The 18,993-nt window shown below is 39.5% G+C and overlaps 1 protein-coding gene and 1 pseudogene across 9 annotated transcripts in view; one reads left to right on the top strand and one right to left on the bottom strand.

Annotated features, from left to right (window-relative positions):
• Positions 1 to 96: 96 nt before the first annotated feature.
• The window catches only part of Slc25a17 (solute carrier family 25 member 17), a 61,212-nt gene continuing 42,315 nt past the window's right edge, over positions 97 to 18,993 (bottom strand). For all 9 annotated transcript variants that reach the window (XM_004845538.4, XM_021258942.2, XM_021258941.2 and 6 more), the window contains 5 exons: positions 15,295 to 15,411; positions 13,217 to 13,362; positions 13,042 to 13,137; positions 11,292 to 11,374; positions 97 to 6,316 (listed from right to left, as the gene is read on the bottom strand). In XM_004845538.4, the coding sequence (XP_004845595.1) occupies positions 6,166 to 6,316; positions 11,292 to 11,374; positions 13,042 to 13,137; positions 13,217 to 13,362; positions 15,295 to 15,411 (593 nt within the window). In that variant the 3' untranslated portion in view covers positions 97 to 6,165. The remainder of the gene's footprint in view (positions 6,317 to 11,291; positions 11,375 to 13,041; positions 13,138 to 13,216; positions 13,363 to 15,294; positions 15,412 to 18,993) is intronic.
• Positions 7,000 to 8,032, top strand: LOC110349369 (UPF0538 protein C2orf76 homolog pseudogene; annotated as a pseudogene).

The following is an 18,993-nucleotide window of genomic DNA, read 5'->3' as shown; positions in this document are numbered from 1 at the left end:
AATTCTACAATGGGCACAGGACTTGAATACACATTTTTCCAAAGATAGACAAATAGCCAATAAACACATGAAAAAATGTTCAATTTAGATGTGGTGGATGATAAAAAATGATTTATTAAATACACGAATAGAACATGATTCTTGGAATAGGAATTTGCAATTTATCAAGGCTGTCCATGTGGCGCCCACATGGGGAGACACCGCCCATGCTGGCTGTCACTCCAACAGGTTCCACAGCAGCTAGACCAAAACAAGAGCGACGCACATGTGAAATAATTACTACATGATACCAGATGGCAGGGATTTTGGTAACTTCCTTTAAAGCAAAAACTAGTGAGTTTTTTTTTTTTTTTGGTACTGGGGATCAAACTTGGGTCCTTGAGCTTGCGCAGCAGGCGGCAAAACCACTGTGCTAAATCCCCGGCCACTAGTGAGTTTTTAAAAAATTAATTAATTAATTTACTAGTTTTTAAAAGTTAAAAAAGCTAACTGGCTACCAAATTAAGTATACTTCAAAAAAGTTCCACTAACTGATCTAAGGAAATGAAATCTGGGAAACAGATAATCGACCAAGAAAACACCAAAGTACAAGAATTCTAAAAACATGTAAATTCTTAATTAGCAAACATAAATTCAAATGAATGGAAAAAAGTCAGCATTGTCTTTAGTCAGAAATACTCAACAAGTGGGTGCCTATGTGAAAGATACTGGCCGATACTTGGTCAAGACCCATTTCCTGCCCCCGTTGGGGAAGCCACAGACAGACACGCTGCTGCAGTTCAAGGTGTATTCAACGTGTAGCAGGTTCGATGATAGACATGTACACAAAATGCTCTGGGAGCACAAAGACTGGCCTTGGGGCATGTGGGAACAAAGCTGATACCTGGTCCAAAGGGGAATTCACTAGTAGTAGGAAGAGAAAGCCAGACCAGAAAGCACAAACAACAGGACAGAAGTAAGAAAGAGTATGGATTCAGGGAGCCAGTGTTGGACACAAAGGCCACATACCCAAGAGCTGTGTGGTATTAGAACGGGGTAATGACAGTTCATCACTGAATTACCTGTCTTCAACCATATGCCTCTTTAGGATGTAGAAGGGAACTACACACCAGGTTAGAGGGTTTTCTTTAAGGACATCTGTTTTTGTTTTTGTTACCAGGGATTGAAATTGGGACCCTGCACTTGCGAGGCAGGCAGTGGCACCACTGAGCTAAACCCCCACCCTCTTTAAGGACATTTGAAGGATATAGAGTACCAATGCCAAAGTTATGAAGTCTGTCCTAACCTTGAATCCTGAGCCCTATTCATGAGGTGTGGGGTTACAGGTAAGTTGCTCTTTAAGTTTCAGCCATCCTATCTGTTAATGAGAATGAACTTCCTATCTTTGGAGTTATTACAAGGATACTAAGATGTCTGTAGATCAATTATGACTGGTATCCAATGCACAGAAGATCTATTACCTATTCTCATGCACTATGATAGTTCCAAACTGAATTCTCCTTCTTTTTAAATTTCATTATAGACTGGGCTCTACAGTTCACAGCCCTGCATGGACTAGTCACAACTCTAGAACACATCTCTGAGTGTTGTGCTAGGCAAGGTACCTTGTCTCGCCTTCTTACATCTAATTTCTTTCCACTCTCTATCTTTATTTATTTAGAGACAGCATACCACTGCATAGTTCAGGCTGGCCTTGAAGTCTGGTGATCCTCCTGCCTCAGCCTCCTGAGTGCTAGGATTACAGCCAGGCGCCACCACACCTGGCTATCTTTAAATGGTAATTTTCTTTCATTTCTTCTCCCATCCACATTCTGGAAAACTTTTTCTTGCTCATTAATTCCCACTGTACATAAATTTCAGGGGCTACCAGCAGGCCCCCAAAGTCAGCACTAACCCAAGGCCCTTTTATTTATGTAATGGCAAGGAGACCACAGAGCAGCCACATTACTGTATACACAAAAATCTTATGGGTAAGCCTTTCTGTATATTTCATATCCTGGTGACATCCTGCCTGGCCAGGAAAAGTAACTCACTGGCAAGTGGGAAAGCTCTCCTTAGATGTTTGGCATCTGGCTCCATAAAGTCACTGTTTGTTAGCTTTTCAAAAGAGGCAAGAGTTGCTAGCTCAACCAGTAACTTTCTGATGTTGAACCAGTTCGTGTTTTACTGATTAACTGGTAAGTTTTGGGGGGACTTAGTTTGCATACTAATTAAACAAAATTACTGAATTTGACTCCTCTCTCCATTCTCTCTAGCCCAAAAGACAAAAAACAAAACAAAATGGAACACTTAGTGAATTTGTGTCACTCTAACAGGGTGCCATGCTAATCTCTCATCTTAGTGCTTGTGCTACTGAAACAACCACTTGAGACTTCTTTTGAGAAGATAAACCAAATGTCTCCCAGAAAAGAAATATTCATAATGAAAACAAAAGCCCAAAAACCAGAGAAAATGGAGTGATTTCCATGGTTCAAACATTAAGCACATATATGTCAAATACTGTGCATACATACGCTCATGCACGCGCACATACACACACACCTTTTATTTAATCCTCAGGACAGCCTTGAGAAGTTTTTGCTGTTGTTGTTGTTGTTGTTTTTGTTTTTTTGGTACTGGGGGAGAAGTTGTTTTTGACAGTGGAGGACACAGAGGCTCAGAAAAGGTAAGTGATTGGTCTGTGGCCACAAGGCCAATATGTGTGATAGAATGAAAATCAATTCAGGTCTGGCTCAAAACCCAGACTGGAGCCCAGTTACATTCTACTCAAACAGCTGTACCTCTAATCAGTAATAATATAAGTCATCACTAACATTTATCTAGCTCTTCTCATGTGGCAAGCAGTGTGCTAAGCAATTTATGGACATGATTTCATTTAATCCTCTGGATTCCCTATAAGCTGGGTTTATCAAGATCTCAATTTTACAGTGAAGGAACTTCAAGTTTCCTAAAAGTTCAGTAACAGTGAGGAATAAGGCTCTAACTGTGGTCTAATTCTGGAACCCATTCTCTTAATCCTACACCAGTCTGCAGGAAACTCAATTCTAGTCCTGGCTCCAACCAGGCAAATCACTTGATAGTATGTCTTCATTTTTTTTGTTAATTATATGAGGATAGTGTTACTTGTCTCTACCTATTTCATAGAGATGTTGGGATTATAAAGTGAGAAACTGCTACATAAATCTGGGCACTGTCGCAAGTTTCCCTCAGATTTTCCCTATCCGCGATCATAAAGAGATTTAGCTGACAGCATTAGCTCTTACACATCCTCTAAAGTGGGCAGTGAGTATTATTATTTCCACTTACCAAAGACCTGAAACACAGGAAATGATGTAATTTGTTAGTCAATGGCAAAACTGGGAATAAAATCCAAGATTTCTAACTCCCACTGCTTATGTTCTTATGGTAAATTATATCTCTGCATTTCAAAGTTAACTGTAAAATAAACAAGGGTAGAAATATTACCCTTCAGAACAGTGTCCACTTCAGAACAGAGATTAAATATTTACGGAAATTAAATTTTCTACCTCAAAGACATGAGTGTAATCCCTAAGGTTTTCTTAAGCCTCATATTCTAAAGAAACTGAACAAAGAACCAAAAAGAAAAATACTTCCATTTCCCTTGTAAGGATTTCAGCTCTTTAGTTTTCCCAGTCAAATTATTATTAACCAAAGGTTACAAAACTAGGTGAGTTACTATCTAGTTTCAACTAGTTGTCTATAAGCTTCCACAAGGAACAGAAAAAGTTGTTCTTAAATTGTTTGCTCATAAAATCAGGAAAAAAGCATCAAATACTTTATCACATCAAAACACCTAATGTAGCTATATAATTTGGGCTGGAAGTTATTCTAACATATTAACTCTCAATATCCTGAGCTCAAAATTCTAGTTTCAAAAGGAACAGCATAATTAAAACAACAACAAAAGTACACTGGCACCATTAAAATCATTCCTGTATAGAAATCAAAATAATAGTTTTGTGTTTCCCACCCAAGACCCGCCACAGACATGTGCAAACCTTTAAAAAAAAAAGTAGTAATGGGGCCAACTCTGTCTTCACATCTCTGGCTTAAATAGGGAATCAGTGTTCAGTCTAGTTCCTCCTAATTATCCTTTTCTAGAAAAGTACAATGATCTTTCAATTATTACTAGTTTAATAATCACATATTTTGAAATTACCACAGGGAATAAAGAGGAGAAGTAAGAGAAATTTCCACAGTCAAAATTGAACTAAATACTGCCGTCCATAACAGCATCCTTATTATTCCCACTGGCTGACTCACAGTCTTATAAATGAAAACCCATCATTTTGTGAAAGGAGCAAAAACCAAGTCATAGGAATCCAAAGAATTATTCTATTGATGTCAAGAAAATTTGCATCCTGAGTGGCCTGAGATGTCTAAATCCACTCCAGGCTACATGTTCTGAGGGAAGTGAATGATGACAGTGGCCTCCAAGACCTGCAGAGGCTGCCTTCAGACATTAGTCCAGCTTTCCTCTGAGAGAAATCTTTGTTATCATTGAAACCACTCCTGTCTTCTGCTGGGCCAGGGACCCTGAGGTTTCTTGAACTTTAATGTGAACATGAATCACCCAGGGATCTTGTTCAACTGCAGAATGATTCAGAAGGCCGAGCTTTAAGCCTAGCGAGCTGTCAGCTGGTGTGAATGGTACCATTTGCTCGACCATACTTTGAAAAGAAGTCTAAAGAATGTTTCTAAATAGAAATAACCTCAATCCAATGCATCTCAAAATATGTGGCCTACACCCACAGTCTATAAAGGCAGAGAATATTCCAGAGCCTACACAAGCCTTTTACTCCCCCCGCCTTTTAATGTGCTGCTGGGGATGAATCCCAGGACCTCATGCATGCTACAGCTACATCCCCAGCCTTTTTTAAAAAATACTTTTTGAGGCAGGCTCTTGCTAAGTTTCTCATGCTGGGCTCGAACTTGTGAACCAGCTACCTTGGCCTTCCCAAGCCCTTTTTATTTTTTTTCAGTGCCCGAGATCAAATTCAGGACCTTGCACTTGTGAGGTAGGCAAGGTGCCACTGAGCTAAATCCCCAGCCCCCCAGCCCTTTTTATTTTGAGATGGGGTCTACATCAAGTTGTCTGTCTGGCCTTGAACTTGTAATCCTCCTGCCTCAGCCTCCCGAGTAGCTGAGATAACAAGCATGTCCTCTCCCTACCTTTTGGTGATTTTTGCCATCTGGTTATACACCTCAATAAAGAACAACTTGGGGCCAGGAATTTAGCTCAGTAGTTCCACCACCTGTCTTGAAAGCGCAAGGACCTGAGTTTGAGCCCCGGTACCAAAAAAACACAGCTTGGGGGAGGGATTTAGCTCAGTGGTTCCACCCCCTGCCTCAAAAGCACAAGGTCCCAAGTTCGATCCCCAGTACCAAAAAAATAAAGAAATAAAGAACAACTTCCAAGAACATCTTTTGTGCTGACAATTTATTGGAGTAGGGTAAACTGATTGGAGCTTTATATGGATGGACATAAAACTTCAAGCATTTTTTAATAGAGCTGATTCAAAATATTTTTCTTTTTGGTACTAGGAATCGTACTTGGGACCTTGCGCTTGCTAGGGCAGGCGGCAGAACCACTGAGCTAAATCCCCAGCCTCCTGATTAAAAATATTTTAAAAAATTATATCAAACACTAATGAATAGTGTTGTTTACAAATAGTTTGCAAGAGAATTTGGGATTAATATTCATTTCCTCCACAAAATAGTTCATTTAACTCCCCTTAAGCAGGAGAAAAAAAGCCCAATAAAAATAAAGTCACGCCCATGGCACCAGCAAAATACTACTTTTAGTGAGAAAAATACCAAGACTAAGACACACAAAAGTATCTGAGAAGAATTATGTTACTGAATTTGTCCTAGAACCTGGGAGAGAGTTTGGGGAAAGAGAATAACTGGTAATTTTAAGAAAAACTTCAGATGGAAAAGTTTTGCCAAATCCAACCAGCCATTGTGCAAGTTACACAGCCACAGGACCAGTGGGCTGTACTCCCTGTTTCCCCCTCCATGCTTTTCCAGCCACTGAGGGTCACATGTGCGGGGGAAGGAGCCAGAGTGAAAGGAGCATTGCTTCTTTTCACTTGGAAGGAGAGGCCTCATCTCAAGAATGTCTGCATTTTCCCGGGCCATATCTCAGTGCTTGTGGGCAGCACGCTTCAGCCCCATGATGGTGAAGGTAGCAGCTGTCAGTTTCTCATAAACAAGGAACATCAGTGCAGCGGTGAGGACTGTCTGCAGCAGTTTCGCTTCAAGGCCTTTGTAGAGTCCCATTATTCCAAAACGCCTAAAAGGAAAGAGGTTGGAAAAAACAGAAGGTCTTCTTTGTAAAAGGCAACTCTTGCATCAGAGAAATAGCCTACCCTAATAGCTACTTTGAGAGGCTTTTTCCTAGGGATCAAAACAAGCAGCAGAGGTTTTAGATTTTCAACACAGACTTCTGTTGTCAGAGTATTTCTTAGCTTTAAAAGCATCCAGGGACTGATAAAGTTTAGTATTCATGAGCCATCAATACTTTGTCTTTATAGTTATCAGTAATTAGTAAAATGTTGGCAATATCCCACTTAATAGAATGCAGATTCTGAAATCTCTTAAAACGATCTTAATGCCAAAATGTGAGATCCAAGAACTTTTAAGTTAAACGGTCTCCCAACTTGGTTGTTTCAACAGTCCCTAAGTGGTAAGAAAGCTGCCAATTGGTTTAGATCATTGTAGCCCCTAAGAACCAGAGAGAGCAACAAATGACAAATCAAAAGCTGATTCTCAGACCTCCCATAGTCTGATCCTCTAACCCAGAGGTTCCCAAATTTAGCAAGCAGCTGAATCACCCAAAGAACTTGTTAAAATACAGATTGGGGCTCCGGCGATCGGCAGCACCCAATCAGAAGTCAGCGCTACTTTGGGGGCGTTCCCGCCTCCAGCAGCGGAGTCAGAACCCAAGGGAGCCTTAGTACGCACGCGCTCGGAGGAGCCGCAGGGGAAGCCGGGAGTTCTGTGTGTTTGTAAGATATTCCATAAGGTGCCTGCCTATGAGTTAAATTGCTGGATTAAAATGATATTTCTTCACATGGCTGCTGAAGAGGTGACAATTACAGTTCGCCTCATTCGTTCATTTGAGCATCGCAATTTCAAACCTGTAGTGTATCATGGAGTTAATTTGGACCAAACTGTAAAGGAATTTATAGTATTTCTAAAGCAAGGTGTTCTTTGAGGACCAGCCTGCCACCACCATTCTGAAATTGTAAGTATGATAAACTAAAAATTATTCATCAAGCACATAAATCAAAGCCAGTGAAACTGAGATTGCATTCTTCTGTGAAGATTATAAAAACTACAAAGCTAATCCCATTTCATCCTGGTGACGGTGTCTCGAGAGCTTCCTTTCTGCATACCTGTAGGTCCTCCCTTCCTTCCTTGTTGGAAAATAATATAAGAAAAATATTTTTTAAATTTAATAAATGTTTATTTAAAAAAAATACAGTTTGGGCCATTTCCCAGAGTTCCTGATTCATTAATTGTAGAACAGGATTCAAGAATCTGCATTTGTGATGAGCTCCCAGGCCTAGAGAAGGACAGTGCCAGGTGGGGCAGGGGGCAGCCCTGAGAACTGCTCAGGAAGAACGCTTCCACTAGGACCTGACTTCAAATCAGACAATCTCTCCAAAACTATCTGTAAGAGTAAATCAGTCTCATATGCTAGCTTGTCAGCAACTCCAGAACTATATAAGTAGGTGGGTTGAGAGATTAAAATTACCCAGTGCTCCATTCAGAAGCTCTCACTATATCTTATATATTTGCTGTGTGAAAATATATACTATTATTAGGGGAACACCACGATAAATAGAAATGAAAACACTTGACCCATGACTTTCTAGTTCACTAACAAATTATGTCACATAACCTGCCAAAAAAAAAAAAAAAATCCCATCTCCTTGCTTAAATTGAGGTCCACTCACATCAGAAATGCCAGGGTTTCTTTAGTCATGGAGATTGCCAGGCACCACCCCAGAGGGAAGGCATGATACTGCATTTAAACAAGCACCCCCAAAGATTTTTTTTTTTTTTTTGGTTTTTTGAGACAGGGTCTTGCTATGCAGTTCGGTCAGGTCCTTACTATGTGGGCCAGGCTGGCCTCCAACTCATGACAATCCTCCTGCCTCAGCTTCCTGAGTGCTAGGATTGCAGGCCTGCACCACCACGTCCAGCTCCACCAATTCTTTTTTTTTTTTGGTACCAGAGATCAAACTCGGGATCTTGCGCTTGTGAGGCAGGCAGCGGAACCACTGAGCTAAATCCCCAGCCCCCTCCAGCAATTCTTTTTTTTTTTTGGTACCGGGGATTGAACTCGGGTCCTTGCGCTTGCGCAGCAATTCTTAATAATACAAAAGTTTGCAGAGACCTGGTACAGTATACCGTACTAACAACTGTAAGGTTCAGTGAGAACCAAACAAAAGATGTGAAAACACACTGGACTTGAAAACTATATAACCTCATATAACACTACCTTCTTAACTTTCTTGATAATGACATCTTTCTTTTTCTTTCTTTCTTTCTTTTTTTTTTTTTTTTTGCAGTACTGGAGATTGAACTCAGAGCCTTACACATGCTAGGCAAGCACTCTACTACTGAGCTAGTCTTAGCCCTTTTAAAAATTTTATTTTGAAAAAACAGTCTCCCCAAGTTGCCTAGGCTGGTCTTGAACTTGCCACCCTCTTGCCTCAGTTTCCTGAGCAGCTGGGATTACAGGTGGGTACTACAACGGCTGGCTTAACGACATCTTTCTTGACTCTCCCAGTGCTGGTAGAGACAAAAATGTTCAAATTCCTTAACAAGGTAATTTTGTATGAGGGAATTTTTCTCTATTATTATGATTATTCAGGTATACTAGCTAAATTTATAGACTGTCCATTCAGCAATGTTTGTAAAGAAAAAAACCTGGAACAACCCAAATACTGATCAGTAAATATACTGGTAAATAAATCATCATATATTATGTAACAGGAAACTAAGCAGTCAGTACAAAAAGAAAGTCTTCAGATACCAACTGAAGGAATGTCTATTATATTAAGTTTGGCAAGATGCATATATATAATATATGCTGAGAATGAACTAGTATATATATTAGTATACATATATTGCAAATATATGTTTTATATAATATTCTGGAGATGTATATATTTAACTGCTAATAGTGACTACCTTGTGGACAAGGAGAAAGAAAGCAGGGTTTATATATACCTGTACTCACAGGTTTATTGAAGTTTAACTGACTTCAATTTGGTGAGTTGATATATATATATATATATATATATATATATCCCATCAACATACTCAAGATAGTGCACACAGCCATTACCCCCAGAAATAATCTCATGTCTCTTTCTCTCCCTCTCCCTAACCTGCCCCCTAAAACCATAGATCTGCTTTCTGTCAATACAGATTAATTTGCACTTTTTAGACTTTGGTTGGTTGTTTTTTGAGACAGGGTCTTGCTAAGTAATGCAGGCTGGCTGTGAACTCACTATGTAGACCAGGTTGGCCTTGAACTTGTAGCAATCCTCCTGCCTCAGCTTCCCAGGTGCTGGGATTACAGGCATGTATTACCATGTCTGGCTGCATTTTCTACAATTTTACAGAAGTAGAATAATAGAGAATGAATTCTTTTTTGTCTGACTTCTTTCAGCATAATTATTAAGAGATTTTTTCAGGTTGTTGCATATATCAGTAATTCTTTTTTATTTCTGAGTAATTTCCTGCTGTATGAATATAACACAGCTCATGTATTTATTCATCCAATGGTAAGCATTTGGACTGTTTCCAATTTTTGATTCTTACAAATAAAGCTGTTATTAGCATTTGTGTACTAGTTTTTATTTGTGTACAAATAGACATATGCTTTCATTTCTCTTGCATAAATACTATAAAGGGAAATGGCTGGGTCCTATGTGGGTATGTTTAACTTTTGAAAGAATATGCTAAGATTATTTCCAAAGCAGTTGGGCCACTCTGTATTCCTACTAGTAGAACAAGAAGTTTCTGCTTGTTCTGCATGCTTCTCAATACTTGGTATGGTGTTTACTTTATAGGACTTCTTTGTCTTGTTTGTTTGTTTGCGGTACCAGGGATCGAACTTAGGACATTGCGCTTGCAAGGCAGGCGCAGTGCCACTGAGCTAAATCCCTAGCCCTGTTTTTTGTTTTGAGACAGGGTCTCACTATGTAGCCCAGGCTGGCCTTGAACTCTTGGTGATCCTCCTGCCTCAGCCTCTCAAGTGCTGCTATTATAGGTATGCACCACCATGCCCAGCATTTGTCTTTGATTTTATTTTCTATCTAACACATATTCTATTTTTATAATAAGTTTATTTTCAAAGTATCTTGTATCTATGAAAGTAATAACTCTGGGCATGGAGGTGCATGCCTGTAATCTCAGCACTCTAGAGGCTGAGGCAGGAGGATCACCAAGAGTTCAAGGCCAGCCTGGCCTACATAATGAGTTAGTTCAAGGCCAGCCTGAACTACATAGCAAGACTGTCTCAAAAAACCAAAACCCAAACAAAATAATAATAAAGTCATACCCACTGTGACTTCAAAGAAGGCTCCTAACTTATTTGACTTCGCTGTGTGTCAGTTTCTACACTTGATCTTGGGCCAAAAGGCCCAGAAGTGATCCCAAGAGTCAGTTTCTTCAAAGGAAACAGGGAATTGATGACAATTCCTATGTCACAGAGATACTGGTAGGATTAAATGAGACTACCTATGTTATACACCTAGATCTATACCTGCCATGTAAGAAATACTCAAAAATATGAGTCATCATCATCATCACACTTGTCATTACTCTTTTCACTCTCTACTACTTTTCCCAGTACTACTCTTCTCTGTAAGCAGATGTGATCTTTCTAAGAGAGGTCACAGGCCATGCCATTAACGGAAGCAGCACACAGGCTCTTCCCATCTCTATGTCCTATAGGGCTATCATCCCCCCCCACTCTCCTTCCTCTTTCTGGAAGCACTGGAGATGGAACCCAGGGCCTTACACACGCTATATATTTGTAATAATCAAGGAATAAGGATCTGAACTTTTCTATAATTTTCTCAAATGCTGTCAAATACTAAGCTCCTAAACTGTGAAATGTCTGAGCACAGCACTCAAGGGAGAAGGGGAGTTTTCTGAGGCTGCCTCTACCACAGCATATCCAGGCACCCGACAGAGATGCTGATGAGCGAGAGGACAGAATATAAAGCATCTACAGTGCTCACTTGACTCGCTGGCGCAGAAGATAGAGAACATTCCGAAGACTCCCCAGTGTTCTGTTTTCTGGGTTTAGTCTGTGACGTCCAAACTGAAGAAGGAAAAAAACCAGATAAATAGTCACTATTTATTGCTGCTTTATCTTACTTTCTACCTGGAGAGGAAATTACATTGGAGTAGTGTCTTACAGCATATGATAATAAAAATATCCAACTGGTCCCATAGATTTCATTAACCTTCTATTTTTCAATTAAATAATTGAAATATTTTGATGAAATAAGTCAAAATAAGAAATATATTTCAATAAAGAAAGCACAAGAAAATGGGAGGTGGGGGCAGTTCCTGAGAATTGAATCCAGAGCCTGTGTATACTAAGCACACATTCTACTATTGAGATATGTCTTTAGCCCCAAGAATTTTCCTTTCAACAGAAAATTATGGGGAAAATTCTATCTCCAGAGACAAAAACAAGCCCAGGATGATGATTCAGAATTTCTACAGTGTATGGTCTTCACATTATATGTTGCATTGTAACCATATTAAAATGTTTATGTGAATGCTACTGTATTCCTATTAAGTACCAGTTTTAAAAAATACTTCAGCAAAACTACTTTTAACTGAAAGTAATGTATCTTTTTAACTGAAATACTCTCACTACCACCTCATTTTATCTAGCAATAAATCCTTTGAATTTTCTTCTCTACAGGAGATTTTTTTCTTTTCTTTTTCTTTCCTGGTGGTGCTAGGGATAGAATCCAGGGCTATATGCATGCTAGGCAAGTGCTCTACCACTAAGCTATACCTCCAGCCCCAGAACAGATCTTGCATCTGCCTACATTCCCTCTCTCTTCTACACTGCTGCCATCCTGTTCCAGGCCACTAGCCCCTCTCACCTAGATTGCTGTAATGGCCTTCTACCTGACTGTCTCATCCCTCTTAACTTCTGCCCAATTTACCAATGATAACATCAATTTTCTGAAATTGTACCTGATCACATTACTATCCAGTTTAAAGCCCTTCAGAGGCTTCCCACTGTGCTGAAAAGAAAATTCTACCTACACTTTTCATGACAGCTTCCTTGCTCCTGTTCCAATCTCACTTGAGCAAGCCATTCTGCAGCCAGAGAGGCCCCCTTTCAGGTCCCATGATACACCAGGGCTTGGCAGTCATGACCCTTGTTCCTGGAATGTATCCTCTCCTTTTCATGGATGGGTCTTTATCTTTCCTTGTATCTTGATTCAAATATGCCTCTCCAAGAAGCCACAGAATGCTGTGTATTTCCTTAATAGTTCTTGTCTTAATCTGTAATTATCTATTTATTTCACTTGTTTACCTGTTCATTCTCTCTTCTGCTAACTCCATGAGGGCAGGGATTATGACCATTTTAGTCAATACTGTATAACCAACTCCTCACACATAGTGGGTTGCTTAATAAATATTTAAATGGATAATTAAATGAAGAACTGAAATTTGAAAATGCTTTGGAAGAGCTAAATCATGAATTCCTCCCAAGTGAACTAAAAAAATTAACCTCTGATTTTTGCAAAAATGAATTTCATTCCACACCAAATAAGAAGCCAAGGGATAGCCAGCCTTATTCTTAGTGGAATAAGAATCAAATGGGAAAATAGATGGGGAATACTACGGCATACCAACTTATTGCATTACTGCTACATTAAGATATTGAGATTGCTTTAAATAAGGAGACTATGTATTTTAGGGCATTTGGCTCAATGCAGGGAGAAGACCAGCACTCACCCTCAGAATTGACTGTACCGTCTGCATGGGATAGGTGGCTGTGGTGGCAATTGCTTTGGCTATTGCACCAATGATGAACACATCCAAAGAAGAAAGCTGAGAGCAAAGAATATACCACATGAATCCAAAAAGTATTAGAGATTATTATTTGGCTGCTTTCAAAATCAGAGATTACCTGCACCCGTTTCTTTAAAAGCTGCCGTTTTAAACCTTCATAGAACATGAATTGGATAGCAGGATTGAAGACCAACAGCAAGGAGGGAAATGTGCCATTCCACAAAGCCAAGACTCCTTCATCTCGAATGATCTGGTGAAAAGCATCTAAGCAAGAAATCAGACTTTTGAAAAGCACAAGGACAAAGGCCTAGCTAGAGAAAACAAGATGAATTTTGTTCAAAGGTACCCAGAATACAAACCACACTCCTCAGAAGAGTCCCTTTTTGCAATGCCATTTTAGGGGCAAATGCATTAAGATACTCCTTGTTTGACAACCAAGTTCTGTTCCTGGGAATGGGTTATTAAATGAATTGGTTGCTAAAAGAGGAATTGTACATAGTATATACATTATAATATTCAGAACAAAGAAATGGTCAAAGGAAATTTCAACCTGATGACTTTGCGTAACTCTTACATGAAGTTATTTGTATAACTCTTACATGAAATACTGTAGTGTATAATAGAACATAAAATTACAGTACAATCAGCAAAAATTACAGTACTGTAGAAACAAGGTGCATTGTACCAAAAAAAGACACTGGAGCTCTATAAACAAGATGTACAGAACTGTACAAAAAAAATGATGGGTCGTTAAATCTGAGTGGCAGGTCATAAGTCTGAACAGTCGCTAAACAGGTAGATCATCAAACGAGGACTGTCTGTAGTTTTCTACTTTTTAACAATAAACAGAGCCAGGTGTGGTGGAACATGCCTGTAATCACAGCACTATGGGAGGCTGAGGTAGGAGGATGATAGGTTTGAACCAAGCCCAGGGAACTTTGTGAAAGCCTGACTCAAAATTAAAAAAACAAAAAAATTTAAATGGCTGGGCATGTAGCTCAGTGTGAAGACCCTGGGTTCAATCATCAGTACTACAGGGAAAAAAAATCAGACACTGACTGTTACCAAGCTACTTACTGAAAGACCAACGTCAATCATCTCAATCATAGGAAACTCTTCCTGACCATTTGAGTTTTTAGAATATCAAATTCTTGCTACTACTGAGAACTCCACTACAGAGAATTGTGAAGTGATAACCCACATTTTATAACAAGGTCTAGCACAGCAAAAGATCACTTCCTGGAGTCTATTACACAGGATTTGACCTATTAAGAAAATCACTGTTCCCATTGCAAAGACAGATGCATAAGAAAGGAAAATCTGGGAATGTGATATCATTAAAAAGCAGAAGCTCTGGAGCTGGGGATTTAGCTCAGTGGGTTCATCACCTGCTGCGCAAGCACAAGGATCCGAGTTTGATCCCCGGTACCAACCCCCGCCCCCCAAATAACAACAACAACAACAAAATAAAAAGCAGAAGCTCAAAGCATCAGATACCAATATGGTGTTTCATCCAAAGAAAGAAGTATAATAGATTATTCTTAAAAAATATTTACTTGGGGGCCGGGATTTAGCTCAGTGGTTCTGCCGCCTGCCTTGCAAGCACAAGGTCCCGAGTTAGATCCCTGATACCAAAAAAAAAAAAAAAATTACCTGGGGGCTGGGGATTTAGCTCAGTGGTGCTGCTACTTGCCTTGCAAGCACAAGGTCCTGAGTTTGATCCCCAGTACAAAAAAAAAAAATTTACTTGATTTGAGGGTATAGCTCAGTTGTAGATGCTTACATGCATGTGTGTGTGTGTGTGGGTATTTCACTCCCTCTCACTTACACTCTGGGAGTATACTTATGCTACCATTTTCTTGGGCTTGGCTATACGATGTGCTTTGGTCATTAGGAAGTCAGCAGGCTTGAAATATGATTGTACAACTGGGTGTGTCCTCTTGAGTTTTTGCCATTATGGTAAGAATATTCCCAAGGCTCATCCAAGGAGAACAAGGGGGGACAGGTGCAGTTAAGCCTCTCAGCTGGAGTTGGCGTAGATGAACCAAATCCTTGTCAACTCACTGACACATGAGCTAACCAAATGCTCCCTGATGGTTGCTGGGACTTGAAGGTGTTAAGCTTTACTGTGGCGGTAGATTCCAGATACAAAGAGGAACAACAGCTTGAGGAAGAACACCACTTACTGACACTTACCAATAATGCCTTTGTAGTTGGTTGGTACAATGTCTTCATTCCGAAATTTTGCCCCTTGCAGCTTCAGTCTGGTGTTTACTACCCAGAGTGGAGTTGTTAGCAACACATTCACCACTCCTTAGAAAGAAATGGAGAGACAAAGGGAAAGTAAAGTGTAACCTATTATGATTTGCTATATACCAATATTTTCTTTATACATCTGCCACTGACATCAGGTAAAATGTGTGGGTGTGCCAGGGTATAACACATGCCACCATTAGAAGCAATCTGAAGCCTTGCTGATTAATAGCAAAATGGCTTGGGCCGGGGATTTAGCTCAGTGGTTTCGCCACCTGCTGTGCAAGCGCGAGGACCCGAGTTCGATCTCCAGTACCAAAAAAAAAAAAAAAGCAAAATGGCTCACAGTAGCATCTCTTCACATAAAAAGTACAGTGATTTTCTTTATTCAATAGGAAGCCATCATTTGTTAATTTTTTTTTTTTGGTATCAGGGATTGAACTCAGGTCCTTGTGCTTGCGCAGCAGGCAGCAAAACCACTGAGCTAAATCCCCGGCCCCACATATTTTTTTTATTAAGTTTATTGGTACATTTTAGGTATACAATACAGTTATTTATCGCTGGGTAGTTCACATAGTTTTAAGAGAGTATGAATCTGATACAATGGATGACAGATGGGAAAAAGTGGTGACATTTCAAAGTGCTTCAACCAGGACTAGAAGAGTTCCTCATGGCTTAAAGAATTAGGGCAGGCAGGCAGTAAGCAGCAGTTATGAATTGTCACAAAACACCTGAAACAGCTTCACAAGCATTGTGATCCTTACAAGCATAAGGATGGAACTTGGCCCCCCAAGGCTGCCAGAGTAGAACAATACAATGAGCCAGGTGCTTCTTTTTTGAAAACACATGGTCCCAATTTAACATCATCTTGAGATATTAAAATGCCCATCAGCCCTGAAATGATGAAAAACATACTATACAGAAGTATAACCAAGTGCCTGGCACATAGGATACACTTTATTATAAATGTTAAGCAAGGAATAAACTCAGCAAGCAAGTACACAGGGAGCTGTGTGGCTCTCATCATGCTCTGAAGAACCCAGGGGCACAATCCTAAGGAAGAGAAATGTTCTTTTACTAAAAGTCATTTAAACACAACTGGATAAAGAATGTTTTGATTTAAGGAATCTCAAAACACACAGAACATAAGAGTTTAGTCAAGCCATGCCTGTAATACCAGCACTCTGAGAGGCTGATGCAGGCTGAAAGTTCAAGGGCAGCCTGGGCAATTTAGTGACTTAGGAAGAACCTGTCTCAGAAGAAAGAGGGTACAGTAAGGGCTGAGGATGTAGCTCAGTGTGAAGCCCCTGGGCTCAATCCCTAGTCCAAAAAAACGTTTAGCCAAGGGGCTAGGGATTTAGCTCAGTGGTTCCGGCACCTGCCTAGCAAGTGCAAGGCCCCAAGTTCGATCCCCAGTACCAAAAAAAAAAAAAAAAAAAAAAAAAAAAAAAAAATTAGCAAAGGATTAAAGCTGGTGAAACAGCTAAAAGATTCAAATTCAGTATTTGGTGCACATAGTTGCAAAAGATATTTTTCAACCTATCACTTAGGAGCACTAGAATATATTTTTCAAAAAAAAGACATCATCATATAATTTGGTGAATTGTATGTTATATTTTTATAGATTCACAAAATACCAAGATCTTTTGTTATAACAATATATGCATACACTGTTACTTGAGGCATTGATCACAATCTGAAAAAGTCTTACCAGAAAGACTGTTGTTAGTCTTTTTTTTTTTTTGGTACCAGGGATCGAACTTGGGTCCTTGCGCTTGCGAGGCAGGCAGTGGAACCACTGAGCAGATCCGTGGGCCCGCTAATCTTATTTTTAACAAGTGCCAGTGCTGCAGAGGCCAAGATAGAAGGATATCAATATGCACCTACCTGCAGAGTTCAGAACAGATTCCTGTTCAATGCAATGCACTAGACTAGAAGTGAACTGAGTAATTTATTGGACTTTCTTTTTTTGTTTTTAAAAGAAAACCGAGAACTCAAGATCACATGTTCTCTGGATACTGTAAAAAGGCAGTGTACAAACCCTTCTAAACAAATGGAAGTGTGTTGCCCATGTAAACAAATTCTTTAAAAATCAAAAATTTCCTTCATGTTCTATTCAAGAAGTAAGCATACAACAGGACATGTTTGAGGCAATGCAACCAAGATTAAGATTTAACCATAATTTAAAATTCTGCTTTCACATCCCCATTACTAACACAGCTGAAGGACTGAAAGGATTCTAAGGTCAAGCTCTGTCAAAGTGCACTACATTACTTAAGTAAGAGCATACAAAGTCCTTACAAAAACATTTTGTATGTCAAAGCTCTGTAAGTACTTTTTTCATCTGAGTCAAGATAGATTAAGAGGTACTTTTTAACCACTATAATTTTATAAATTCTTGGAAAAGAAACTGAAAATACTTGAGAATCCAAAACTTTATTAAAATTTGCAACTTGTATAATCAAGCAAAGGACAACATTCCATGGAGGTGAAACATGCCACAAATGATCCAAGAATACTAACTCCAACTCTTAATAATGCATGACAGGCTGGAAAGATAAAGGATGCTGTCTGCTTATTTATGAGCTTATATTAATAAAGTCTGGCCAGTTACAATCTGTGAACATGACTTCAGCTCTAAAATGGAAATATAAATTAGTACTTTACCTACTTAAGGACAGGAGGTTATTTTTCTCCTAATTTGAATGTCTATTGTTCTGTTTTTTTTTTTTTCTTTTAAAATAACGAATCTGAGCTGGAGATGTAGCTCAGCAGTGCCACACCTGCCTGGCAAGCACAAGCTCCTGAGTTTGATCCCCAGTACCAGAAAAAAAAATTATTAAAAAAAAAAAACAACCAAAATTAAGAAGACTGGTAATTGAACATGTAGAATTATTTATTCATCAATTCAGGTGTAGGATTCTGGGGACTATCACCCCAAAGCTCAGTACCCTAGTATGCTGATTATCTTAAATTAGAGGCCCTTGGAGATAACCAGATGCTGGAAAGGCTTGACTCATGCTCACTTATCTGCCTAAAGACCATCTGGCAAGAGGAAAACAATTTACCTTAGCATCCCTCCCCTACCTACTACAGGGAGGAAAACAGAAATGTTGTCATTCCTGGATAGACTGTCACATGTTGACGCAGCTGGACAGAATGTGTCACAATCTATTGTCTGTCTCCCATCCCATTCATTCCCCCTAATAACTATCTACTACCCCTCAAAAAATTATTTTCCTCTCCTCTATGAACAAAGACATCTAGGCATCTGAACTTCACTGAATTACTGAGTAGTCACTCTCCTATGATCCTCTATTCAAGTTAAACAAATGAGTGTGCCTTTTCTCCTGTTTATCTGTTGACTGCCAGTTCATTTCCAGGAACCTTTGGAGGGTGAGGGGGGAGCTTTCCCTTCATCCCCACAGAAGGAGTAACAGAAATATAGCTATTTACTTCTGAAATCTTTTTTCTTTCTTTCTTTTTTTTTTGGTACCAGGGATCAAACTCTGGACCTTGCACTTGCAAGGCAGGCCAGAGCCACTGAGCTAAATCCCTGGCCCTACTTCTGAAATCTTAAAAACAAACAGTTTTATAAGCAGTTGGCTCCTTGGTTAGGGAGCCTAGTGATACAAGAAAATG

Source organism: Heterocephalus glaber, unplaced genomic scaffold (assembly GCF_053883595.1).
Source record: "Heterocephalus glaber isolate CG9 unplaced genomic scaffold, H.glaber_assembly_v1.0 deba00001444, whole genome shotgun sequence".
Taxonomy (NCBI): domain Eukaryota; kingdom Metazoa; phylum Chordata; class Mammalia; order Rodentia; family Bathyergidae; genus Heterocephalus; species Heterocephalus glaber.
This window is presented reverse-complemented; position numbering and strand designations above follow the sequence as displayed.